This window comes from Eumetopias jubatus, unplaced genomic scaffold (assembly GCF_037043125.1).
Source record: "Eumetopias jubatus isolate StellerSeaLion01/CBP00866 unplaced genomic scaffold, mEumJub1_p1.0 scaffold_13, whole genome shotgun sequence".
In the NCBI taxonomy this organism is placed as follows: Eukaryota; Metazoa; Chordata; class Mammalia; order Carnivora; family Otariidae; genus Eumetopias; species Eumetopias jubatus.
In genome coordinates this window covers 75,663,148-75,689,897 of record NW_028274819.1, presented here as the reverse complement: position 1 = coordinate 75,689,897, position 26,750 = coordinate 75,663,148, and the positions used below count along the sequence as shown (strand labels likewise).

General features: G+C 38.1%; 2 protein-coding genes across 5 annotated transcripts in view; one reads left to right on the top strand and one right to left on the bottom strand.

Annotated features, from left to right (window-relative positions):
• Positions 1 to 7,081: 7,081 nt before the first annotated feature.
• ANKRD49 (ankyrin repeat domain 49) lies at positions 7,082 to 12,998 on the bottom strand. Of its 2 annotated transcripts, none has more exons than XM_028119653.2 (3): positions 12,947 to 12,998; positions 9,824 to 10,178; positions 7,082 to 8,571 (listed from the first exon to the last, which is right to left on the bottom strand). In XM_028119653.2, exons 2-3 carry the CDS (start codon positions 10,079 to 10,081, stop codon positions 8,110 to 8,112), a joined length of 720 nt encoding a protein of 239 aa, XP_027975454.1. In that variant the 5' UTR covers positions 10,082 to 10,178; positions 12,947 to 12,998; the 3' UTR covers positions 7,082 to 8,109. The 2 variants fall into 2 exon arrangements, with proteins under 2 accessions (XP_027975454.1, XP_027975455.1); XM_028119654.2 differs by lacking the exon at positions 12,947 to 12,998 and adding an exon at positions 11,132 to 11,519.
• A 165-nt stretch (positions 12,999 to 13,163) lies between these two features.
• Positions 13,164 to 26,750, top strand: part of MRE11 (MRE11 double strand break repair nuclease) — a 77,838-nt gene continuing 64,251 nt past the window's right edge. The window contains exons 1-4 of one of the 3 annotated variants that reach the window (XM_028119612.2): positions 13,164 to 13,218; positions 13,977 to 14,104; positions 15,950 to 16,082; positions 19,954 to 20,114. In XM_028119612.2, coding sequence (XP_027975413.1) covers positions 14,085 to 14,104; positions 15,950 to 16,082; positions 19,954 to 20,114 — 314 coding nt within the window. In that variant the 5' untranslated portion in view covers positions 13,164 to 13,218; positions 13,977 to 14,084. Of the gene's footprint in view, positions 13,263 to 13,976; positions 14,105 to 15,949; positions 16,083 to 16,155; positions 16,410 to 19,953; positions 20,115 to 26,750 lie in introns of those variants that run through there. The other 2 variants (XM_028119611.2, XM_028119613.2) reach the window with 2 other exon arrangements.

Below are 26,750 nucleotides of genomic sequence, written 5' to 3'. Positions count from 1 at the left end.
TACCTTCTCCTCCCCCTCCTCCCCCTCTCCTCCCCCTCCTCCTCTACCTTCTCCTCCCCCTCCTTCTCTACCTTCTCCTCCCCCTCTCCTCCCCCTCCTCCTCTACCTTCTCCTCCCCCCTTCTCTACCTTCTCCTCCCCCTCTCCTCCCCCTCCTCCTCTACCTTCTCCTCCCCTCTCCTCCCCCTCCTCCTCTACCTTCTCCTCCCCCCTCCTCCTCCCCCTCCTCCTCTACCTTCTCCTCCCCCTCCTCCTCTACCTTCTCCTCCCCCTCTCCTCCCCTCCTCCTCCCTCCTCCTTCTTCTCCTCCCCCTCCTCCTCCTCCCCCCTCCTCCTCCTCCCCCCTCCTTCTCCTCCCCTTCCCCTTCCCCTTCTCCTTCTTCTTCTTCATCTATGACTCACAGGACTCTGCAGCATCCAGAAAGTTATACCCCTAGAATTCACTGAAGAGGTTTCCATATGCCCCTTGCTTGCTATGGAAAATAACACAAGGATGAAACTAGTCATCTCTGGATACCTACTTTTAAAAATCAACTTTATTAAAGTATAACTTATGTACAAAAACCTACATTCCATTTAAAGAATACAACTCAATGACTTGGGCAGTTGTATACATCTGCAAAACTACCATCACAAACAAGATATAGAACATTTCCATCTCCTCTGAAAGACTCTTCCTGCCCTTTTGCAATCCAACTTCTGTCCCTGTTGCCAGGCAACCACTGCTCTGCTGTCTATAAATGAGTTAATTTTTCCCCCAAATGGATATTCAGTTGGAACACAGCACTATTTCTTTAAGAGAATTTCCTACTGCAGTCCTTGGCACCTTTGTCAAAAATAATTGACCATTTATATCTGGATCTGTTCCCAGATTCTCTTTTTTCCTATCAATCTACATGTCTATCCAATACCGCACTGTCTTGATACTGCCATTTCGGTTAGTTTTGAAATCAGGTTGTATAAATCCCCCAGCTTTGTTGTTCTTTTTAAAAATTGCTTTGGCTCTTATGACTTAGGAATTGCTTAATGTTTTATGCCATAAAATGCAATTTGCTCCTAATAAGGGTAATTTTTATGTCCCCAAACACTACTGTAAATAAACTAATAATTTGAAAGAAAATGGAATTTTTGTTGTGATTATTTGATAGACTAATTGGTGGTACATGGATATTAAGATTCAAGGACACCACAGATGAAAAGCTGTATTTGAATGTGAGCTTTCTGGAAACATAGTTCCTGACAGTGGGTCATTTACTTAACCTCCATAAGCCCAAGTGAAGAGACTTGTACGATGGCATCTCAAAGGTTATCATGAGATAATGTTAGTGAGCGTCTACAGCAGAGAGGGTACATGGCAAGCACTCGATTGTTAGCTATTAATATTATCACAGTGGTCTGGTGTATCACATCTGGGACATGTAAGAACTTTTATAAACAAGATCAGATGAGACTATGTCACTCATGCATTACATAAAAGATGACTGGGGGGCGCCTGGGTGGCTCAGTCATTAAGTGTATGCCTTTGGCTCAGGTCATGATCCCAAGGTCCTGGGATCGAGTCCCACATCGGGCTCCCTGCTCGGCGGGAAGCCTGCTTCTCCCTCCCCCACTCCCCCTGCTTGTGTTCCTGCTCTCACTATCTCTCTGTGTCAAATAAATAAAATCTTAAAAAAAAAAAAAAAGATGACTGGGGAAGGCTGATGATCAGATGTGAAATTTTTTTACATTGATTTTGATACATTTCATCTTGGAATTAATTTTTAAGGTGAAAGTAATTGCCAAAAAATTATACGATATTATTTTTGTATTTAAGTACGAAACTAAAATTTTAGATCTGTAAAGACATTAAGAAATTATCTATTTTCTCAGCTGTTTACACTGGGAAGCTGCTAGCTCCCTCCTCAGTTCATTCTTCTCTGACAGAAGGTGTTGGCTTTTCTTATCCCTTCTAGAAGTAAAAAGCCTCTGTGTCAACCTAAGAGCATTTTATCCAGCAATGCAATAAAAAATTTACAGTTGTAATAGTGCAACCTATTAAAAATCAGGATTTGATTATTATACCCACTAATACCCAGAAGTTAGAATTTCCCTAAAAATAAACTCATCTGAACTAAGGAGTAAGTTTCCTAGAAGCCAAAGTTGGGAGTAGGAGGTGGGCTGTTTTTACCAATGATACTCAGTATTGAAGAGTTTTCTTTTTCTTAATGTATATTTTATCCCAATTTTTGAATATGTTCAAAGACTCTCATTAATAAAATACTAAAAATTTAAAATAGAATCAGTGATGATCTAATTTTTGAATGTATACTGATGAATATTTGGAATATAAAAAAATGTACATCAAATAAAATTTAATTGCATGCTAAACAACTTTGAGGCTAGCCAAATTATGAAAGCTTCTGCCTTACATACAGCAGGGAATATTTGGCAATGTCTGGACACATTTGTCAGAGCTGGGGACAGGGAGTAGGAGACACTACTGGCATCTACAAAGTCAAGGCCAAGAATGCTGCCTAACATCCTACAAGGCACAGGATGCTCCCCACAACAAAGAACTATTTGTCTCCAATGTCAATAATGTGAGGAACACTGACATATAACTACTTTTCTAGGTGGAACCCAAAACCTCCTCATTGTGTCCAAGGGTGCAGACTAAAATGAAAAGAACGGATGAAGACCCTAACACCTTTTTCTCCCTTTTGATTCTTCTCATAGGCTTTGCATATCTTCAAATAAAAAAACATGCAAAAGCATGTGAAAGCAAATCTGAACTCTAGGGCTTTTTTCTGGTATGTGCCGTGAAGGATCTGATTTTTGCATCCGGTCTTAATATGATTCTCACAACAGAGCTGTGTCTTGGTCCTAGGGTTTGTCCCTTCAGTTAGGATACGTTTTCTTCGTGAATTATTAAATTGAGGTTTGAAAACACGGGATAAAAGCTGGTGGCATCACAATTCCGGACTTCCAGCTCTATTACAAAGCTGTCATCATCAAGACAGTATGGTACTGGCACAAAAACAGACACATCGATCAATGGAACAGAATAGAGAGCGCAGAAATGGACCCTCAACTCTATGGTCAACTAATCTTTGACAAAGCAGGAAAGAATGTCCAATGGAAGAGACAGTCTCTTCAACAAATGGTGTTGGGAAAATTGGACAGCCACATGCAGAAGAATGAAACTGGACCATCTCCTTACACCACACACAAAAATGACTCAAAATGGTTGAAAGACCTAAATGTGAGACAGGAGTACATCAAAATCCTAAAGGAGAACACAGGCAGCAACCTCTTCGACCTCAGCCGCAGCAACTTCTTCCTAGAAACATCGCCAAAGGCAAGGAAAGCAAGGGCAAAAATGAACTCTTGGGATTTCATCAAGATAAAAACCTTTTGCACAGCAAAAGAACAGTCAACAAAACCAAAAGACAACCGACAGAATGGAAGAAGATTTTTGCAAATGACATATCAGATAAAGGGCTAGTATCCAAAATCTATAAAGAATTTATCAAACTCAACACCCAAAGAACAAATAATCCAATCAAGAAATGGGCAGAAGACATGAACAGACATTTTTCCAAAGAAGACATCCAAATGGCCAATAGACACATGAAAAAGTGCTCCACATCGCTCGGCATCAGGGAAATCCAAATCGAAACCTCAATGAGATACCACCTCACACCAGTCAGAATGGCTAAAATTAACAAGTCAGGAAACGACAGATGTTGGCGGGGATGCGGAGAAAGGGGAACCCTCCTACACTGTTGGTGGGAATGCAAGCTGGTGCAACAACTCTGGAAAACAGTATAGAGTTTCCTCAAAAAGTTGAAAATAGAGCTACCATATGATCCAGCAATTGCACTACTGGGTATTTACCCCAAAGATACAAATGTAAGGATCCAAAGGGGTACGTGCACCCCGATGTTTATAGCAGCAATGTCCACAATAGCCAAACTGTGGAAAGAGCCTAGATGTCCATCGACAGCTGAATGGATAAAGATGTAGTATATATACACAATGGAATATTATGCAGCCATCAAAAGGAATGAGATCTTGCCATTTGCAATGACATGGATGGAACTGGAGGGTGTTATGCTGAGTGAAATAAGTCAATCAGAGAAAGACATGTATCCTATGACCTCACTGATATGAGGAATTCTTAATCTCAGGAAACAAACTGAGGGTTGCTGGAGTGGTGGGGGAGTGAGAGGGATGGGGTGGCTGGGTGATAAACATTGGGGAGGGTATGTGCTATGGTGAGCGCTGTGAATTGTGCAAGACTGCTGAATCACAGATCTGTACCTCTGAAACAAATAATGCAATATATGTTAAGAAAAAAAAAAGAAGATAGCAGGTGGGGAAGAATGAAGGGGAGTAAATTGGAGGGGGAGACGAACCATGAGAGATGATGGACTCTGTAAAACAAACTGAGGGTTCTAGATGGGAGGGGGTGGGGGGATGGGTTAGCCTGGTGATGGGTATTAAAGAGGGCACATTCTGCGTGGAGCACTGGGTGTTATGCACAAACGATGAATCATGGAACACTACATCAAAAACTAATGATGTCATGTATGGTGATTAACAGAACAATAAAAAAATTTAAAGAAAAAAAAGAAATATGAAAACACGGGATAGGCACCTGATTTTTTAAAGAAGGGCAGGTTCACTTTCTTGTGTTTGTTTTTTTTTTTAAGATTTTATTTATTTGAGAGAGAAAGCACGAGCAGGGGGGAGGGGAGAGGGAGAGGGAGAAACAGACTCCCCTCTGAGCAGGGAGCCCAATGTAGGGCTCTATCCCAGAAACCTGGGATCATGACCTGAGCTGAAGGCAGATGCTTAACCGACTAAAACACCCAGATGCCCCCCTCCTTTTTTTTGATTCCTAAAAATTGCCTCTGTTTAAGTTATCTGTGTCTGAAAACGGAACTCCAGTGACTGCTCAGGAGACAGTGCTCCTTATCAATTCGCATTAACTCTCCAGTGAAGTTTGCCTAATTTTCAAAGACTGTACATCTAATAGAGATGAAAGGTTGAACATATGCGATGAAAAGAAGAAAAAAAATTAGGTGGCAGTTTGCTTTTAGGTTTTATATTTATTTCATTAAGCGGATTTTCTAGCCTACAAATCCTGCTCCTCTGAGATCCACTTGCAAATGTGGCCATGTCATTAAATTCATAATGACGGCTATTAATGTATCTGAGCATTGACCGGATAATCAGTGATGAACCAAGTATGAGTGTTTTTATTCCATTTGCTCAACATTAATAAGACTCATCCTGAAAGGGGGGAAAATTTGGTATGAATTTAAAGAGGAACTCATGTAATAGGCATCGAGGAGCTGTATACAGAACAAAAAATAAGCCACTCTCAGCTTCTCAGCCCTGGATACAGGAAACACATTTTCTCTCAGAAACTGATTTCCTCTCAGTCCTTGTAATTATTTGCTATAATCCTTTTGTTTTTTTTTTCTTATTCCTTGGGTTTCTTGTGGTTGGAGACCTCTGATGCCTGAAAGGGACCTTTGAAAATGACATAAACAGTGTTTCCAGGAATGGAAGTGTTTGGATTTTTGTCCTGATAGATGCCAATGAATAGAAATAAATGAATGCTTTTACACCCATAGAATAAAGACTCTAAATCCTATCACTGTGGTAGGTTGTGGGTCAGAAAGCTCCCTGTAGAAGCATATTTAAGATTTAGAAAAAGCCAACTCATTTCACTGTGAGCCTGTGAATTATGATATGCTCCTTGAATAATGACAAAGCACATTTCCTTAAGCATATAAGCTAATAAAATTAAGCCCAGATTTACGAAAAACAGATTTAAAAAAAAAAAGCCTTTGGATAAACTCTGCCAGATTAGAGAAAACTTTGTTTGCAAACTGAGCTTTTTTTTTTTTAAGCCTTCTTAAAGCAAACTGGAAGGTACAGGTAAGTAAAGAGTCAAAAGCATGATTAGTGAATGCCTTCTGTGGTTAGGAAACACTAGTAAATACTAAGGAAAGTACAAAGGAAGCAAACAATACAAATTCTGCCCTCAGAGATAGAAGAGATTTTGCTTATATGTGGAGTTTGCTCCTCAGCACTGGTTGCATGTTGAGTCCTGAAACCAAGGGAGTAGTCACATCTCAGCTCCTTATCATAAATAAGGAGGCCTCTTTGGCCCCATACTTAAGTGGAAAGCTTACATAAACCATGGATGCAACTCATTCCAAAGAAAGGAGCCATGGACTCTGTGACTTTCAGGTAAGCAGGTAGCTCATTTAGCAGTCTGCTAGGATAGATGGGGTCCTATTCTATTGTCACTGCCTGTCAGCTGTACCTATCATTTGGTATCCCTAAATCGGGCCACTTTTTTTTAAGAGACAGAAAAAGAGAGTGTGTGAATGTGGGCATGTGCGGGGGGGAGAGGGGAGTGGGGGGGTTGGGCAGAGGGAGAGAATCTTAAGCAGGCTCCACGCCCAGCACAGAGCCTGACACAGGGCTCCATCTCTCCTTCCTGAGATCATGATCTGAGCCAAAATCAAGTCAGATGCTTAACTGCCTGAGCCACCCAGGCACCCTGGACCCAAAACATTCTGCCAAACCCTTGCATCGTAGACATTGATACTCTGAAACTGAGGCTCTCCTAGCCAGAGATCACAGTATAGTTAAAGCTCTCCTCTTTCTTGAATCCTATTTGTCATGATGACTCAGTTCATACATTAACTTTTCTGAGATGATTCAGTTTTTTTAACCCGAAAACCACCTAACATATTTGATTAAATAACATTATTAGTTAACCCAGAGTGATTGGATCACATGAGCTGGCTCAAAAAGACAAACCTTGGTGAATATATAACTGAAGAAGAGGGCCATTGGTTTAGTTTCCTTTTCCTTCCTCAGTGTTAAGAAGTTAAGAGAAAAAACCCTTTGGGAATAGTCACAGAGAGGCTACGTAGTCAGTGAGAAACTCCTGCCGGGGAGACTGAGCGAGTAGTTGCTCAATGTATGCTCCATGAATACATAGGTTATGGGTCCAAGGGAGATATGTGCTAGTAAAAAAAAAAAAAAAAAGAATTGGTGCCATTTTTGTTGTTCAAAGCTTTTATTTTTTTCTGAATATTCATATTTATACTTGTGTCACCATCTACACTGTGGCTTTTTAAAGCCTGAGCCACTTATAATCTAGCCCCAGTATAATCATCATCCCTTCACTCTTAGAATTCCTTTTCCCTTGTCTCTTTGCCTTTGTAGGATTTGTATAAAAGGAGGACCTTGGAAAAATCGATACTTCCTGTGAACGAGAGAGACCATCTGAGCAGTGCCCCAAACAGGATTAGGCAGGTAAAACCAGTTGGCGAGCAGATATATTATGATCTCTTGGACCAAGGTAGAGTTGTGTGCATGTCTAAACTGTCATGCTGACTCACCAATGGAAGAAGGATCATGTGGGTTGACCAGGGTGAGGTAGGACTGTCCACAGGATTGTGTGAACTGTGGTAGCGGAGGCAAAGTATATAACATTCATGGACTAAACACTTTAGCTAACTACTTTGCTAAAAATGGTCTACGCTCTAAAAGACAAAGATCTAAGCTCTTTTAACATTTTCTTAAACTTCTGACAATTCAAGTCACTAGTAAGTTAGTTCTTACGGTTTAAAATGAAAGCAAATGGCCATAGTGATGTGGAGAAGACAGCTGAACTGCACCAGTATACTTGAATTTTTTAAATTAAATTCTGAGTTACCTCACCTTATAAAAATACATGTCAATATACTAAATACTCCACAAAGACCCAGGATGGGGGAATATTTAAAAATACACTTCTCTTGGATCAGCACCAAAAATATCATGTTTTCTGTACAACCCGTTACAAGTTTTTAAGTGTGTTAAAATTATTTCTGATAAAAATTACAAAGTCCACATAGATCAGTAAAGATGTATCCAAACAACTTTCAAATATATTTTGACATCAAGGTTAGGCATGTCGCTTGGAAGGGCATTTGAATGTGTACCACTGGATTTCTACTGTGAAACTTTTGATGTCAACCTTGTATCATGGGGATATGTCCTATCTCACACAAAGGAGGCACTGGTACTTGGGAACTCAAGAAAATTATTAGAACCGTTATGGCTGAGGTGAAGAATTTGTGCAGCCTTCCACAATTTCAAAGAGGTAGTGATAGATACTTGTCCTCCTGGCAATATCAAAGGCCGTTTCTTCCAAGTTGTTTTTCAGGCCTGGTTTGATGTAGCGGTTCATCAGGAGGAGCTCCAGGGTATCTTTGCTGTCCCTGTTGCCGGCGGCGAGATGTAAGGGGGTCAAGAGGCCTTTTGTTTGGGCATTAATATCTGCATCGTGCTGGAGTAAGAAAGAAGCTACTCTGGTATTATTCCACTTACAAGCACTGTGCAGGGGTGTCCAGCCATCCACAGTCACTGCATGGACATCTGCCCCTTGTGCGATCAGCTCACGCACCACGTCTAAGTGTCCACTGTAGGCTGCTCGATGAAGAGGGGTATATTCATCTTCATCTCTAGCGTTCACATGAGTGGCCTTTTCAGACAGCAGTCTCCGCACTGTGGTAAGCTGAGAAGAAAAGGGACCTTTTCAAAACCCAACGTGACCCAAAACAGTAAATGAAGAAAATTAAACTGTCTAGTGGTGTTAATTTTTTTTTTAAGTTCCATAATAACTTGTTAGCAGAGGACTTTAAGATAAAAATGATTTAAGATTTCTTTGGGGGGCAGATGGCCACAGATTTAAGAATGCACAAGTTAGTGTTAACCACTCTCTTGCTTCCTAAGAATGTGACTCTCTGAAAATCACGAATCAGTATCGAATGTATGACTATCATGCACTTACTCCTGGCCCAATTAAGGCCCACTGCATATAAGCTTTAGTCCTAGATGAATAATACAGACTATAACTGTATTTAATATTTTACACTTCATTAGTGAAAACCTAGTAACTGATTTTTCTACAGTAGGATTATCGCAACAATATACATTGTGCATAAAACTTTGAAAAATAAATTTCTTTCTCAGAAGAATACAACGGTAACAAGGAAATCTAGAGATTAAGGAGCTCAACTCCTTCAAACTAAAACAACCTTAGAAACATGTTTTCAGGAAGTGATTTTCAGTTTGGTCTCTGGATCTCTGGTGGGATGCAGTATGCTCCTGGGTGAAAAAGTTATCCAAAAAATGCAGGACCTTTTTGGTTATTAATTTACTACCACCAGCATGGAAGAACTTAGTAAAATGAAGTAGAAGTGGCTGAGTGGGAAAAATATATTTGATGATACTGCTTACATGATACTGGGCAAATTGATATTCCTGAATCCCATTTTCTTAAACTGTAAAAGGGAAGAATATTACTTATTTTGTGGGGATATATGAGGATTAAATTAAATAATGTAGTAAAGCACATGGTATAGTTTATATTCAAAACATGTTAATTCCTATCCTCCCTCTTCTAAATGATAGTTGTCTCTAGGATGATCTTAATGACTTAATATAAATGATTTAAAAATATAGGTGATTTCTTGCTAACTTTATAATTATCCCTTAAATTTCCAAATAATACCCAGTAGGATGCTTTGTGACTTACTATGTCCTTTCATGGACATTGCCTCATTCGATCCTCAAATCCTGTATAAAAGATACAGGTATTATCATGGCCATTTTTATAGGTAAGAAAATAGAGGTTCAGGAACAGTAGGATTTACCCAAAGTTACAAACCAAATAGAGGTTCAGGGACAGGTCTTCTGGCTCTGAATCCAGTACTTTTCCTACTATATTATGGTTTCCTCTTTAACTGTTTTGTTTGTTTTTTTACCCGATTTTTTTCCGCAGCCCAAAGAAGCAATTTGCTTGGATCTTTTTCCATCTTTTTTTCTTGCAATTGATACCACTCTTCAGTTTTTTCATCTTGCTCCTCGTCTTCGTCAGAATTCCCTACCCAGAGACTTTGGGTACCAGTGGGAATAAGGTGTCCATGTGTTTCCAACAATTCAAGTTGGTTAAAATGTTCAGAAAAGTCCAAGGAATTTTCTGGGTCTGGTTTTCCATCATCATTTACTTTCCCTTTTTCCATTTTTACTATAACACTAAATACAAAACATTTCAAATGCCAGGGTATAAATAATCTTTCTAGAGGTGAATTATATCTGCTTTATTTTATCCATCAAGATCTGGAAACACAAACACAAAAATTATTAGCAAAACAGTAATTGTTTATCAATTACAAAGTCTTCCAAACATGCACAATAAACCCTGTCTAAACTTTTTGGTTTTATTGGTAGTCTTTACATTCTCTAAATACCAGAGCTGAAATTTGTTATCTATACCTTTAATGGTTAAAACTCCTTATTTTTTTTCTTCTACTAAGTCAATGGTTATATTATTCTGAATCTATTGGTTTCGATACTATTGTATTATACTAAGAGTGATAAATGCTTAAAGCTTTTAAACCATAATTTAAAAAACAGGCATATTCATGATTTTTATAAACTAGACACACAGATGATGTAAAGCAGAAACAAAAACTTTTAGTTTCTAATAAATTACTTCAAAGACTTAGGCATTCTTAGAGACGGAATAGCCCCAAGGAATCTGTACAAATCTCTCATCAATCCAAGTATCTTTATTATAACATCTGTAATAATTATCCTATTTCTACTTTAATAATTTCAGCTTGGGAAAATTCACTGCTTTAAAAAGGAGTCCCATTCATTGATAGACAACTATAGTTCTTAGTTGGCTTCTTGTTCTGAACTGAATTTCAGCTGTCATTCACCATTCAACAAATATGAATAGAATGCCTGGTCCATGCCAGTCTTTGGGTACTGGGATTCAATAATGAACAAGGTCCATGTCTTAACCTCAGGAAGGTTATTGTCTAGTGGAGGTGACTGGCAACAACAGCATGAGCTGTGCCATGGCAGGATTCTGTCCAGACACAATGAGTATACAAGAGAGTTATAATGAACACAGTCCTAAAGGATTAGAGAAGGCTTCTTGAAGGAAGTGACATTAATTCAGCTAAGCTGACACATTAATTTATAAACCAGTATTAGAGTTACACAGCTTATTAAATCTTAACCAATTTTTAAAAATGCAAATAATAAATATCTTTTAAAAATACCATTTCTCAGGCTTCTGATTCATTTGTTGAAATCCTACCAGTCTTTCAAGGCTCTTCTCAGATGTTTTCTCTTCCATTCAGTCTTTCTTGAACTTCCAAATTAGATTTCTCTCTGGTAGCCTTTTTTGTTCTACCTATTGTCTTATTTCAGCACTAATTATTTCCTTAGAAGATTATAAGCTTAAGGATAGAGACTGTATTTAACTTTTATTTATGTCCTACTTATACAGAGGGCATTAATATTTGTAGAATTAAATCTAATTAAAGCCCTATCACTTGATTTTGTTTGGAATGGCTACTGAGAAGTTCCAGAGTTGGACTTCCCTTAAGATACTAATTTCTTTCTAATTTCACAAGTTTAACAGTATTCAATCCTAATGTGGCATTAGATTTTACTAGTGCCAAAAGTACTAAACTTAGGTTTAAATTTATCACTTATGACTAATAGCGTCTCTGGGCCTGTTACTTCATTGTAAAATATAATGACTGTACTAAAGGATTTCCAAGTTCTTCCCAGCTTTTCAGAGTCTACTGAGACCCATCAAAATTACTTTATGTTTTATTAGTTCTTCTGGAATTTTCACTTTTTATTATTGAAGAATTGATGATATACAGTGTTAGTTTCAGGTGTACAAACACAATGATTAGACAATTCTATACATTACTCAATGCTCCTCACAGTATACCGTATTACAGACTACACTTACTGTATTGTTGACTATCTTCTCTATGCTGTGCTTTTCATCTCTGTGACTTATTTATTTTATAACTAGAAGCCTGTACCTCCTCAAACCTTTCATCCATTTTGTCTATCTCCTCACCCCTCTCCCCTCTGGTAACCACCAGTTTGTTCTCTGCATTTGTGATCTGTATGTAGGAACTCCCATTGGGGTTCTCATTTTTTTACTATCAAACTATTTCCTGAACCTTGCAACACAAAAATGATCCTACATCAGTTTATTAAACACTGTGAACAGATACCATAAAGTTCATTTAATTATATCAAATACAGAAACAATGAGGCACATATTTTATCCTTTCCTTTCTATAAAAACTCCCCCCACTTTTTAAAATAAATTCTGAACTTAGTGCTCCAGATACAGTAACTCACATATAAAATTTCTTTTCTAATTTTAGATGATTTAATTTAAAGAGTCAAACCTAGGTGCATCTCCCTGACTCAGGATTTTAAAAAATCGATTAAGATTCTTACTCGATGATCCTCAACCAAGAAGAAATAGGGAATGTTTAAAAGAACACATTTCGACAGAGATCTAAACTATGTCAACGCCTCACAAATAACTCAGTGACAGATGCGGTCATAAACCCCTTTTTACCGGTGAAGGCGCCGAATAAAACAACCTGCCCTACATTAGGGATGCTTCAATGGAACTAAAAGGTCAAGTTTTCTAATTCAAAAGTTTCACATTATTTTTTTACTGTACTATATTTTACTGCTATCAACACAAAGCAGTACAGATGTGCTGAACCCGGGATCCAGGGGTGAAAATAAGGGGAAGCAGGGAATAAATGGGTCCGAATACTCTAACTCTGGGGAGTGGGAGTGAGGGAGAAGGCCCCCAGTCCCGGCCCTCTGGCACCGACTGGTCACTTCCCAGGCCCGGAGTCGCGCCTACGGCCTTCCAAACAGCCAAGAGTGGGGAAGCCGCTCCAGCCCTACCCTGGACCCACGACGCGGCCCGAACTGCAGGGCTCATTGGGGTCGACAAGTGACCCGCCCCCAAGGGCCCGGCAGTTTTTAGGTGGCGCGAGAGGATCAAGGACCGCGGTCCGGGCCAAGTAAGAGCTACCCACCTTAAAGAAGGGAAACATCGCCGTCGCGAACCTCGCTTCCGGGGTCGTCCCTCGGCTTCTGAGGATTGGCTCCTGCTTGAGGGCGGGGCGTTGCCGCTACTTTCCCGGCTCGCTCACGGCATTCGGCAGCCAATGAAAGCCGAAGAAGACTTGAAGCGCTACGTCATCAGAGGTATCGCGAGAGAAAGAGTTGCTTCCCCCCCCCCCCCCCCCCCCCCGCCTAATTCAGGTTTATGGCCCCGCGGGTTGTTTTTAACGTGCAGGCTCACGAGGTGCAGTTGCTTTTTTTCTCACGAATCCCGCTCCTTCTTCCCGGGTAAAAGACAGCCTGGGGGTCTGGTGCGGGGGCTTTGGATAGTGTAGGTGTGGGGTAATTTAGGAATCGTACCGCCTCCTATTTTGTGGGATCCCGGGCGGAAGCCCTAAGTGGATTGACTCTCTGGAAAGAATGGGACGGGTCTGCTAAGCCCTGGAGGGTTCTGATTCTGGCTTCAGACAGTTGTGGGTGGGGGTGGTGTGTTGAGGCTTAGAATCTGGAAGGAGCCAGGAGTCCGGGAGTGGGAGGGGTTCCCGGAATATTTTGGCCCTTTCTACTTGCCTTGCGGGCGCATGGCGTTTCTCCGCGGAGCACGTGTTTGTTTATTTACACTAGTTTTTAAAGGTTGGGCCCTTCTCTTTTCGTAAACTGGACCATTGCTTTAAACGGTCCTGTGGTTGAGCAGGAATTACGGGATTTTCTCGACGCTCCAGGGTAGCCTGTGCAGGCTGTTTAAAACATTTCTGCACGTCCAGAGTTGTTTGTGTGCTAAACCAGAACTGCTGTATGTGTCCCTTTCTGTCCATTTATCTGATAAACATTAGTTTCCAATAGTTTAATCATAATGGTGAAATGGTACTGGAGATGTGCTATTTTCTATTGTTAGCCCTTAAAACATAAAAATATAGTACGTGCGTAGATGAAAATGAGATTCCCAAAATTGGTGGTTTTTTAAAAGAATATGTTTTTACAATAATGTAATTTTGCTTTTAGAATTTGCTAGAATTTGGAATCGAGTGAGTTTTCTGACGTATTTGATCACACAACCCAGGAGTACTTGGAGAGAAAACTGGTTCCGGAGGAGCTGGACTGACTATAAAAATGAGTCCTGCGGATGCCCTGTAAGAACTTGTCTTCTGGGATCTTTTTTGTTGCTTTGGATTCCTAAAGCGCATCAACTATGACCACCATGAACGAAAACTTACTTAAAAAATTAGCAGTAAATAGCTTGCTTATGAACAGAAATGTTAGTCATTAAAAAGAATATTTAGAATGTTAAAAAATTAATATGTGTTTGCTAACTAAAAGATAATATATAGCTATAGATTGAGGCCTTGCAGTAATTTGGTATATTAGTGTAGTATATAAGTTTATATTCTTAGGTTTTGTCTTGAAATATTAGCGCTATCAATATTCTTGAACTTTTGTGGGGAAGTCACACTGGTCAAGGCAAGCCTGTTTAAGCAGATTGCTAGAGTAGTAAATTGTTCTAGCATTGAATAAATTGGAAATGAATTTGAGTAAAATGAAAATCAATAAAAGAATCAGAAGTTATGTGGAAAAAGCTTTAGACTTGGAGTGTTTCACCCCGATTTCAGTTCCTTGGTTAATACTGTGTGACCCTGGGCAAGTTAGCAATTCTCTGAACCTTGCATCAATTTCTTCACTCTATGTATATAATTGGAACAAAATTGCCTTTCTCAGATTAATTTAGATGTTTAAATGAGAGAATTCATTTGAAAATATTTTATAAATTGCTATGGTTGCATAGGGTAATGTGATTTTGAAAGTATTCTGATCAGCCTGTGTGTGTGTGTAGCAGTTAGAACTGTGTGCATGTATTTCATCTTTGAAGTTTCTGAAGAGAAGTCTTTTCTGGAAAAATCTCATATATAAAGATTTCAATTTTGGAGATATATCTAAAAGTTGTTTTAAGTTCATTATGGTTTAGTGAAAATAGACTGAGTGGTTAAATCCTGTTTCTTGCACTTATTTGTGCGATAAATTAATTTCTCTGTTTAGTTTTCTCATTTTTCAGAGATAGAAATACCTATTTCTTTACATGTGGAAGTTGAGAAGAGATCATAGATACATAAGTATTTTAAAGAAAGGTTTTTAAAAATTTTTTTAAAGATTTTATTTACTTATTTGAGAAAGAGAGCTCGAGTGGGAGGGAGGGGCAGAGGGAGAGGGAGAAGCAGGCTCCTCACTGAGCAGGGATCCCGGAGATACATTCCTGACCTGAGCGGAAGGCAGGCACTTAACCAACTGAGCTACCCAGGTGCCCCAAGTATTTTAAAGAAAGTTAAAAGTTACATTAAACTGAAGAAGGTATTAATAACTACAACATTGCTGCTTCACATGAGAGTACCTTTGGATACTACCAAATTCAAATGGAATTGTAACTCTATTTTGTTACTTGGCCAGATTTGTTAATGAAACACTAGCTTTATGTAGGGAATAGAATCAAGCAGGTGTCTTTAGGGGCTTGAATGTAAGTTACTAGTTTTTTTGGGACAAAATCTACTTACAAAGTAAGAAGAGCTTTTTAAATTAAGTCAACTCTGATTTTCCTTGAAGAGTGCAAAATAGATAAATAGCAAGTTTAGATATGGGGTCAAATCCTCTTGGGATTTCAGGATGGAACAGAATTGGAAAACAACGAAGCTTTTAGGTCCAGGGTCCAAAGGAGTGTGTAACACTGGAGTTATAATAAGGTTATACTTTTTTGAAAGGAGTCACAGAATCTTTTTAAAGTTCACGTGTGTTTGTTCTGTTTTGAATTAGGTGTAGGCAAACTATGTAACACTGAAGATCTGTTGAATGCTTCAAATTTTCAGACCTATTTTAAAAGCTAGAAAAGTGATTTTACTGTATAACTACTATTATATATGTTCTAAATTTAGATTTTAATCTTAGCATCTTTTAATGAATTATATTGAAATGTTTCTTCTTTTTTTATATAGTGATGATGAAAATACATTTAAAATCTTAGTTGCCACAGATATTCATCTGGGATTTATGGAGAAAGATGCAGTCAGAGGAAATGATACATTTGTAACACTGGATGAAATTTTAAGACTTGCCCAGGAAAAGGAAGTGAGTTTGGTTTACATTTTTTCAGTTTCTACTATGCTCCCTTAGTCAGTAGACTCTTTTCCTTTCTTAAAGTTGGAGGTTTGTTTTATAGGCTCATGTGCTCACGTTGCCTGCTTAAATATCAATATACTACAAATCCAAAGCAGATTTTAAGTGCTTTGTGACCTTAATTCAAGTAGGAGTTGGTTTTGTTAGAAGTTTGTGAAAGTTTACACATATTTATGGGGTGTTTACTGAGTGCAGGATCCTGTGGCAGTTTCTGTTTGAAATGGAAAGATGACTCATCGTTTCTGTTTGCCAAGAACATACAGGATACTGGTATGTGAGGTAAGACAAATGTCCATAATGCTCAGATGCAAGGTCTTGTGTGGTAAGAACCATAAGAAAATTACAATCAGCTTTTCTGGGAGTTTAGAAGTAGAAGAGATCACATATAGAGGATAGCAAGATCAGTTTAATGAACGAGGTGGCATTTAACTTGGGCTTTGAAGAATGAGTAGGCTTTTGATGGGTGAAGAGCATAGAGAATGTGCATTTCACAGGAAGCAGGAAGAAGGGCACAGAGGTGAGACAGTATGAGGTATGTTAGGGGTACAACAGGTCGGTTTGGCTCATTAGTAGGCCATATGTTAGAAAGCGTGCTGAAAGACCAGAAAGACTGTTTGAGCTGCATTAGGAGGGCTTCAAATGCCAGATTGAGGAGTTTGTACCCAATTCAATGGAAAATCTTTTGGCAACAGGGTATAGGGTGAATTGGAGACCGTGGCGTGGGATGGAAAAGAGGAAGTGAATGCAAGAGGTATTTCAAAGATTAGATTTGCATACTTCAGGGGTGAAGTTGAGGGAAAGGGAGAGGACAATGTCTAGAGTGTGTTAAGTTTGGGAGGAAAAGGGAGAGGACAAAGTCTAAAGTATGTTAAGTTTGGGTGAATGGTGGTACCAATAATAGAAATACCTTCTAAATAAGGAAGAGGTACTTCTTTATGTGGGAAGGTGATGAATTCTGATTTAGACTATTTGAGTTGGAGATTCGGATAGGGCATTCAGGTCAACGTTCCAGCAAGCCCTTGAAATGTCCTGGACATTTTAGGAGAGAGTTGGGGAGTGAACATAAATGCTTGTGACTTACAAATTAGTATCTTCAGCCTTGACTTTTCCTCAGAGTTTTGTTCAGTTTTTCTGCAGGTCCTTTGGTTCTTCCTCCTGAATGTATAGGGAAGGTGTTTTTGTGCCTATGTGTTTAGCCTAAAACATTTATCCTATTTTGCTGGACTGCATTGCCTCCCCATTGGTCTTTCTATTTGCATTCTTTTTCCCTACATCTATTCAGCATAGCAGCCAAGTGAACATAAAACAGATCCTATCACTCTGCTGCTTAAAATCTTCAAGTGGCCTTCCATTGACTAAAATAAAATTCAAACTACAAGGCTCAACTTGATCTGGCCCCTGCCAGGAGACTTTTACAACTCTCTGCATCCTTCAGTATGCTCCATCCACCCTAGAATGTTCTACTCTGGGACTGCTGCACGTCTGGGGAGCATGTTTTACCTTTTTGGAGAGGTCTTCCTGGATATCTCCAAACACTTCAATTACTCTTTATTTTTTTCATAACACCGTCTGAAATAATATATTGAATTGGCTACTTGTTTACTATCAGTCGTCTCCACTAGAAGGTCAACTCCCATGAGAGTGAAAAATCTTTTCTGCTTGTTCATGCTGTATCTTAAAATCTAGGAAGGATCTAGCAAGCAGTAGGTAACTCTTAAAATTTTGTTAATGAATAAGGGAGTATCTAGTACGAGCTCCTTTTAAGATGGCTTCCTCTTATCCCTGAGAGCAGAGAAACTTGTGAGCCAAAGGAGGTCTGTTTCCTGCTAGAGAATCTTCAGTTGGATTTGTCTGATATTTCCTCATGGTTAGATTCACTTTTGACAGAAATACCACAGAAGCAAGTTGTGCCCTTTTCAGCCTTCCCTGGAGTCACAAACCAGCTTTTAAAAATGAAAAGAATTTTTTTTAATTTGTGGTAAAATACACATAACAAAATTTACCATCTTAACCATTTTTAAGTGTATACTTTATCAGCATTAAGCCCATTCACGTTGCTGCGTAACCAACCTCCAGAACTCTTCGTCTTGCAAAAGTGAAACTGTATCGTTTAGATCACTACTCCCCCTCGAAATGTTTTTTGTTTTGTTTTCTTTGTTGTTTTTTTCCCATGCTGTTGTGATCCTTTTCTTCCTTAACTCTTGTTCATTTTTGAAGACCTAGCTTTAGTCCCACACTTTTATTGAAGCTTCTCTGACTATAGGATGGAAAACTTTTAGGTTCTTGGGCTGGTCTAATAATTAAATCGATATAAGACACATGAACAGGAGCAAAACAAATTTTGTATGTACAGGAGCCTCATAAAAATATTAGACTCCCTGGGGACGCCTGGCTGGCTCAGTTGGTTAAGCGACTGCCTTCGGCTCAGGTCATGATCCTGGAGTCCCGGGATCGAGTCCCACATCGGGCTTCCTGCTCAGCGGGGAGTCTGCTTCTCCCTCTGACCCTCTTCCCTCTTGTGCTCTCTATCTCTCATTCTCTCTCTCTCAAATTAAAAAAAAAAAAAATCTTAAAAAAAAAATATATTAGACTCCCTGACAGGTAATTGAGGCTTATATTGCCATCCTGAGCTGAGGAGAGAGGGGGTAGAGGTCTGGCGCTTCAAAGGAGAGGAAGATAATTCATAGGAAGATGGGAAGAGCAAATGTTTGCCATGCCATGTAGAGATAAAAAGTTATCTCTGGTAATAGTTCTCTTCCTGATATAGGCCCCCTGTCTAAACTCTTTTAGGCAGTTAAGGGGGATAAAACAAACAAAAAAAGCTTTTCCTGAGTCTACCCAGTCTTAACTGCCTTTAGCTCAAAACAATCCACGTGCCAAAGTGACACTTTTGGGGGTGCTGTATTCCGCTCCCCCTCACTGCTGTAGCCCAGGTGATCTGTACTGCTGGGTTCTCTTGTATAATTAAGAATTTAATCAAGTTTCTTTAGGTAGATTATACACTTCCTGAAAGTGTGAGTGTTGAACACTTTTTCTATATAATTTCTTCTCTCTTGTTTCTAGAATGCTCTTCCTTAAAGTCTCATTTATTCTATATAGTGCAACTCAGACGCCACCGTGTTGGCATATCCCTTCTGGATTCCCTGTCCTCAGATGAGTTTTTTCCCTTCAGTTAGAATTGATTGTGATGTCATTGCTACTCCTGGTTTGTTTACATACCCATTCTAGTGCATGTCTGAGTTTGAGTTCTCTTCAGATGTGTAACACTTTGTCTCTTCTATTAGACTCTGAACATATTTAGGAAAGAGGTTGTATTTTGTCCATCATTTGTATCCTCAGGGCCCAGTACAGGGAATTGCACTTTGTCAGTGTTTAATGAGAGCATGGACATCATCTGTTTTGTAGATTGCTATTTCCTTAGGTGCCAGTGCCTGTAGGAGCCCTAAATAATTGTTGAATGAATTGAATGAGTAATCTGAATTGAATTGGCTCTCTTGTCCATAGGTGCTGTTAAAGTGCTAAATTTGTGTTTGATTTAGATAACAACAACAAAAAAAGAAATAATGGTCACTTCCAGTAGAATGAGTCAGAGGTTTGGTATAATAATTTGAAGGTGGCTTTTTTGAAAGGTGGCCTAAGAACTTGAGTTGGAGTCAGATTAATCAACAGACTGGCAGGCCCCTTGAATAAATAAAATATAAAACTTTAAATCTTCATACACAATAATATCTTTTATGAGTTTTTTTCCTACCCCTTTAATCTATAGGTTTAACGTTCTTACCCATAAAACATACTAATTTTCACACTGTTTTCTGTTGATTAGGTGGATTTTATTTTGTTAGGTGGTGATCTTTTTCATGAAAATAAGCCCTCAAGAAAAACATTGCATACCTGCCTTGAGTTATTAAGAAAATACTGCATGGGTGATCGTCCTGTACAGTTTGAAATTCTCAGCGATCAGTCAGTCAACTTTGGTTTTAGTAAGTAAGTATATTTAAATGCTTAAGTGAACGTTTCCTTGTGTATAATATTTTCTGTAAAAGACAAACACGTTTTAACAGCCATTTCACCTTCACTAAAAGCTATTTTCATAGTAAGCATAATTCTTTGAATTTTCCGTACATCATTGTGTTAGTTTATATTTTCCAAATTGTGGGACTGAGTATCTTCTCAAATTTTTATTGTACATTTTGGTATCTTCTCCTGTTCATATCCTTTGCCCATTTAAAAAATTAGGATTTTTTTCTTTTCCTGTTGAATTTGCAGAGGTTGTTTATATATTCTAGAGACTAAACTTTTTTTTAAGATTTTATTTATTTATTTGACAGAAAGAGACACAGCAGCAACACAAGCAATGGGGAGTGGGAGAGGGAGAAGCAGGCTTCCCGCAGAGCAGGGAGCCCGATATGGGGCTCGATCTCAGGACCCAGGGATCATGACCTGAGCTGAAGGCAGACGTTTAACGACTGAGCCACCCAGGCGTTGGAGACTAAATGTTTGTTAAGCATGTATTTCTTTTTTCTAGTCAGTGGATTGTCTTTGACTTTTTTATGGAGACTTTTCTTGACAAATACTTAATTTTAGTCAGATATATCATTTTTTTCTCCTTAAGATTTGTACTTTGGGGACTGACTGACGATATCCACCTAGAACCCCATGTCGTAAAGATAGTCCAGTGTTTTTTCTTAAACATTGTACAGGATACCACACTGCATGTAGTTGAAGTGTTCTCTCAGTCTCCTTATACTATGCCAGTTTTTCTGTGTTTTCTTACCTTTCATTTTCCTGATAATTTTTTGAGGTATACTGGTCAGCTATTTTATAGACTGTCCCTCAATTTGGGTTTTTCTCATGATTAGACCGGGATTGTGGGTTTTCAGGAAAAAATATTCCACAGAGGTGAAGTGCCCTTCTCATTGCATATCGGGAGTACATGCTGTCAACGTGGCTTATTATTGGTGAGGATAACCTTGATCTCTTGATTAAGGTGGTGTCTGCCAGGGTTCTCTGCTGTCAAGTTAGAATTTTTCCCTTTCCATACGCTGTTCATTAGAAGTGAGTTGCTAAGTGCAGCCCACACTCAGAGGGATTTAAGTTCCACTTCCTAGAGAGAGGAAGGAGTGTCACAGGATATGGGCGTATTGAAACTACCATAGTCATTAGTATTTTGAGGGAGCTATTTTGAGGCTGTACACTGTTCTGTATTTCCTTAAAGTTTGTCCACTAATTTTAACATTCATCAGTGGTTCTTGCCTATAGCAGTTATTAACTGTGGTGTTTTAATGGTGATTTTCTGTTTCCCACATTTTTGCTACATTTATTAATTAGAATTCTTCTGTAAGGAAGATCTGTCCCTTTTCCCACATTTGTTAATTTATTTACTCAGTTGTCTTTCAGTAGGAACTTATTTAGTTGTTTACATCAGTATGAACCCATTTTATCCTTTGGATTATAATTTAATACTATTGCAATCTTATTTTTTGCTCAAATGATTTGTTCTAGGTTTAGCCATTAGGTGCTTTTTCAGATTGATTCCTGTCTGCTTTTGATATACCCTCATCTTTCCCCCACTCCCTCTTACTTTTTAGCACTAGAAGATGCTCCAGGCTAATTTTTTATTTTCCCTTTCATAATTTTAGACCCATCCATTTCTTTAAGGAGCCCTGATTCCTTTGGAGAATGGTATTTGAAAGCCCAAATCTAGATGCTGGGCTTGCACATTGCTATTACCTTGCCACTGCTTCTAGGCTCTCTCAGTGCCTAGAGCTAAGAAATACATGTATATGTACTAACCCATGAAAACAGACCTATCTATTTATTTCTTAAAATAAGTTCATGTTGGGAGGTAAATTTTTAAGGGATTTTTGTTTGTAAGAAAACGGCTATATTTACCTTTACTCTGGATTGATAGTTTCGCTGAATATAGAATTGGATTTTAAAAGATTCCTGTAATTTTTAACATATAGCCTTGTTTTTAGGAATTCTGATCAGTATCTTTACCTGTATTCTATTCAGATCTAGAAGTTTAGTGTTTTCTTCTTCCTTTCATCTTTTTATTTTTTTTTAAGATTATATTTATTTATTTGACAGAGAGAGACACAGCGAGAGAGGGAACACAAGCAGGGGGAGTGGGAGAGGGAGAAGCAGGCTCTCTGATGCGGGCTCAATCCCAGGACCCTGAGATCATGACCTGAGCCAAAGACAGATGCTTAACAACTGCGCCACCCAGGTGCCGCTCTTTCATCTTATTTTTAAACTGCATGCTATGGGTGCCTGGGTGGCTCAGTTGGTTGAGCGACTGCCTTCGGCTCCAGTCATGATCCTGGAGTCCCGGGATCGAGTCCCGCATCGGGCTCCCTGCTCAGCAGGGAGTCTGCTTCTCCCTCTGACCTTCCTCCCTCTCATGCTCTCTCTCTACCATTCTCTCTCTCTCTCAATAAATAAATAAAAATCTTAACAAAAAAAATAAATAAAAATAAACTGCATGCTATTTTTAAACTGCTCCACCCGCCTTTGCAAACCTGTTTACCTATTTCTTTGCTCACTGTTGTTGCTTCTTGTATTTCATTTTTTCCTCTGAATTCCGTTTCCTTCTTTCTGAAGTACAATTTTCAGTAGTTTTTTCATTGAATGTCAGTGAGTAGTAAACTCTTATTTTTTGTTGGTGTTGGGAAGTCTGCTATTACTTTAGTTGCTGGAAGAGCAGTATAACATAGTGATTAAAAGCATGGATTTTGGTACAAGACCATCTGATTTCAAGTCCTGGCTTTGCTCTACCTTACTTTTATAATTGTAAAATGGGAAAACAATAGTGGTGATCTTACAGAATTGTTGTGAGAAGTAGTTGAATTAATAAGAAAATTGCTTAGACTAGTAACTGACAAAAAGAAAACACTCAGGTGTAACTATTAAGTTTTCTCATTGTCCTTAGCATTTAGCAGTCTTACTATGACATTTAGCTGTGGATTTAGTTCTAATTGTTCTGCTTGGCTATCATGCATTTCAATTTTTTTTTCCAGCAATTTTAGGAAATTCTTACCCATTACATTTTCAAACATTGTTTCCTATTCTTTCTCTTTTTGAATATTATTTATATGTCTTAATCTTTTTGTTACATTGTCCATTACTTTATCTCTTTGTGCTGTATGCTGAATAATTCCCCCTTCTAGTTTACTAGTTCATATAGAAAAATAAACAAGAGAAAAGATAGAGAAACTGAAAGAAAAGACTGATAAGTAATGACTAGCCCCATTAGGTATGAAAGTGTATTATACCACATTGAGAAGAGGAAGGATAAAAATTATATAGTCATCTCAGTAGATGCAGAAAAAGCATTTGACAAAATTCAACATCCTTTTATGATAAAAACTCCCCCAACAAAGTGGGCATAGAGGGAACATACAAAAGCCACATATGACAAGCCCACAGCTAACATACCCAGTGGTGAAAAGCTGAAAGCTTTTCTTCTAAGATGGGGAGCAAGACAAGATTCCCACTCTCACCCCTCCTATTCAGTATCATATTAGAAGTCTTAGCCTGAGTGGTGAGGCAAGAAAAAGAAATAAAAGGCATCCAAATCAGAAAGGAAGAAGTAAAATCATCTCTATTTGCAGATGACAATATTATATATAGAAAACCTGAAAGACTTCATCAGAAAACTGTTAGAACTAATAAAAGAATTCAGTAAAGCTACAGGGTACAAAATCAGTATACAAAAACCAATTGCATTTCTATATACTAACAATGAATTAGCAGAAAGAGAAATTAAGAAAAAGAATAAGAAAAAAAGTAAAATATTTAGGAATACATTTAATCAAGGAGGTGAAAGGTCTGTATACTGAAAGGTATGACATTGGTGAAATAAAGTAAAGACAAAAAATGGAAAGATATTCTGTGCTTGTAGATCAGAAGAATTAATATTGTTAACCTGTTCTTATTACCCAAAGCGATCTAGATTCAATGCAATCTCTATCAAAATTCTAATGGTATTTTTCATAGAAGTAGAACAAACAATCCTAAAATTTGTGGGGAACCACAAAAGGCCCCAAATATCCAAAACAGTCTTAAGAAAGATAAAGGTGGGGAGGCATCACCCTTGCTGATTTCAAACTGTATTACAAAGCTATAGTAATCAAAACAATGTGGTATTGGCATAAAAACAGACATATAGGTCATTACAACAGATTAAAGAGCACAGAACCCATGCATATTTGGTCAATTAATTCATGACAAAGGAGCCAAGACTACAATGAGGAAAGAACAGTCTCTCAATAAATGGTATTGGGAAAACTGGACAGCCACATACAAAAGAATGAGGCTGCTCCCTCTCTTATACCATACACAGAAATCAACTCAAAATGGATTAAAGACTTGAGTGTGAGACCTGAAACCATAAAACTCCTAGGAGAAAGCATGGGGAGTAAGCTCTTTGACATCATTCTTGGCAGTGATTTTTTGGATTTGACAGCAAAAGGAAAAATAAACAAGTGGGACTACATCAAATTAAAAGGCTTCTGCACAATAAAGGAAACCAACAGAATGAAAAGGCAACCTATGGGGAAGAAAAGAATGAAGTCATATATCTGATAAGGGGTTAACATCCAAAATATGTAAAGAAGTTATATAACTCAATAGAAAAAAAAAAAACAAAATCCAATCCAATTAAAAACAAGCAAAGGAACCGAATAGACATTTTTCTAAAGAAGATCTACAAATGACCAACAGGTATATGAAAAGTTACTCAAAATCACTAGTTGTCTGGGAAATGCAAATCAAAACCACAATGAGATATCACCTCACACCTGTTAGAATGGCTAAAATCAAAAAGATAAGAGAGAACCAATGTTGAGGAGAACGTGGAGAAAAGGGAACCCTTGTGCACTGTTGGTGGGAATGTAAATTGACTAAGCCGCAATGGAAAGCAGTATAGTGGATCCTCAAACAATTAAAAATAGAACTACTATATGATCAAACAGTCCTCTTCTGGATATGTATCCACAAGAAATGCAGACAGGATCTTGAAGAGGTAATCTCCATTTCTGTGTTCATTGTGGCATTAATTCACAGTAGCCAAGATATGGAAACAACCTAAGGGCCTGTCAATGGATGAAGGGATAAAGATGGATTAAGATGATGTGGCATGTATATATGAATATGAACATGAAATATTATTCATGTATGAGAAAGATGGACATCTTGCCATTTGTAACATGGATGGACCTTGAGGGCATTACACTGTGAAATAAGTCAGACAAAGAAAAGTACCGTGTAATATCACTTAACGTATGGAGTCTAACAAAGCTGAACTCAGAAACAGACTAGAATGGTCAACGGGGCCAGGACTTGAGGGAAAAGGGGAGATGTTGATCAAAGAGTATAAACTTTCAGTTACAAGATGAGTAAGTTCCGAGAATCTAATGTACAACATAGTGATTGTAGTTGATGATATTTTATTTTATACTTGAAAGTTGCTAAGAGTAGATTTCAAATATTCTTGTCACAAAAAGGAAACGGTAATTTTGTGACATGATTCAAGTGTTAGCTGTAGTGGTGATTTTGCAGTATGTGTGTTTTAAATAACATTGTATACCTTAAAGTTACACGTTGTTCTATGTCAATTATTTCATGATAAAACTGGAAAAAATACAATGCTACAGTAATTAAAAATGTGATATGATGCATGACTTGATAGATAAATGAAAGAGTATAGAGCTTCCAGAAATAGCCTCAACACATGTAGGAATTTAGTGTTTGGAGAAGGTGGTGTTTCATATCTCCAGGAGAAACATGGATTATTCAATAAATGTATTAGAAGAAACTATTAGACATTTTTTTAAAAATTTAGATGTGGGAAAGGCTTTTCTGTGTATGATACAAACTGAGAAGCCATAAAAGTAATACTGATGTTTGTCTTTGTAAAAGTAAATTTGTGCTTGGCAAAAACTGCCTGAAACAAAATGAAAAGTCAAGAGTTCAACTAGGAAGAATATTTCCAACTCATTGCAAATTAAAGTCTAATTTCCCCAATAGATAAATAGCTGTTTCAAATCAATTTTAAAAATCCTAGAGTTAATAAAAACGTAGGTAAAGAATATGGATATAGTTCACAGAAAAAGTGGCATTTAAATATAAGAATATGAAAAATACAAAATAGAATTCATTCATAAGAAAGATACAAACTTAAGCTCTACTGAGATATTTTTCTCCTGTCAGATTGGCATAGATCCGTGATTTTCAATTCTGGGTGCACATTGTAGTTACCTAGAAATACTAAAAAAGATACTAATAACAGTCTCCAGGTCAAATACTCTCTGAGTGTGTCATCGGCATTGTTACTTCTTAAAAGATTCCTAGATGATTCTAACATGCTGCTAGGGTTTAGAACCACGGACATAAATTTAAAAGCTTGGTGGCTTACTATGTTGATAGAATAAAGGGAAAAAGTTGTCTCTCATGCATTGCTGTTATATGTAAATCTGTCCAACTTCTATGGAGGGAAATTGGCAGTATTTTCAAATTTACAAATGCATGCTTATCCTTTGACCTAATTCCCTTCTAGATATTTTCTTATACTTGCACAAGGGCAACTTTGTACAAGATTACCCACTGTAGCATTATTTG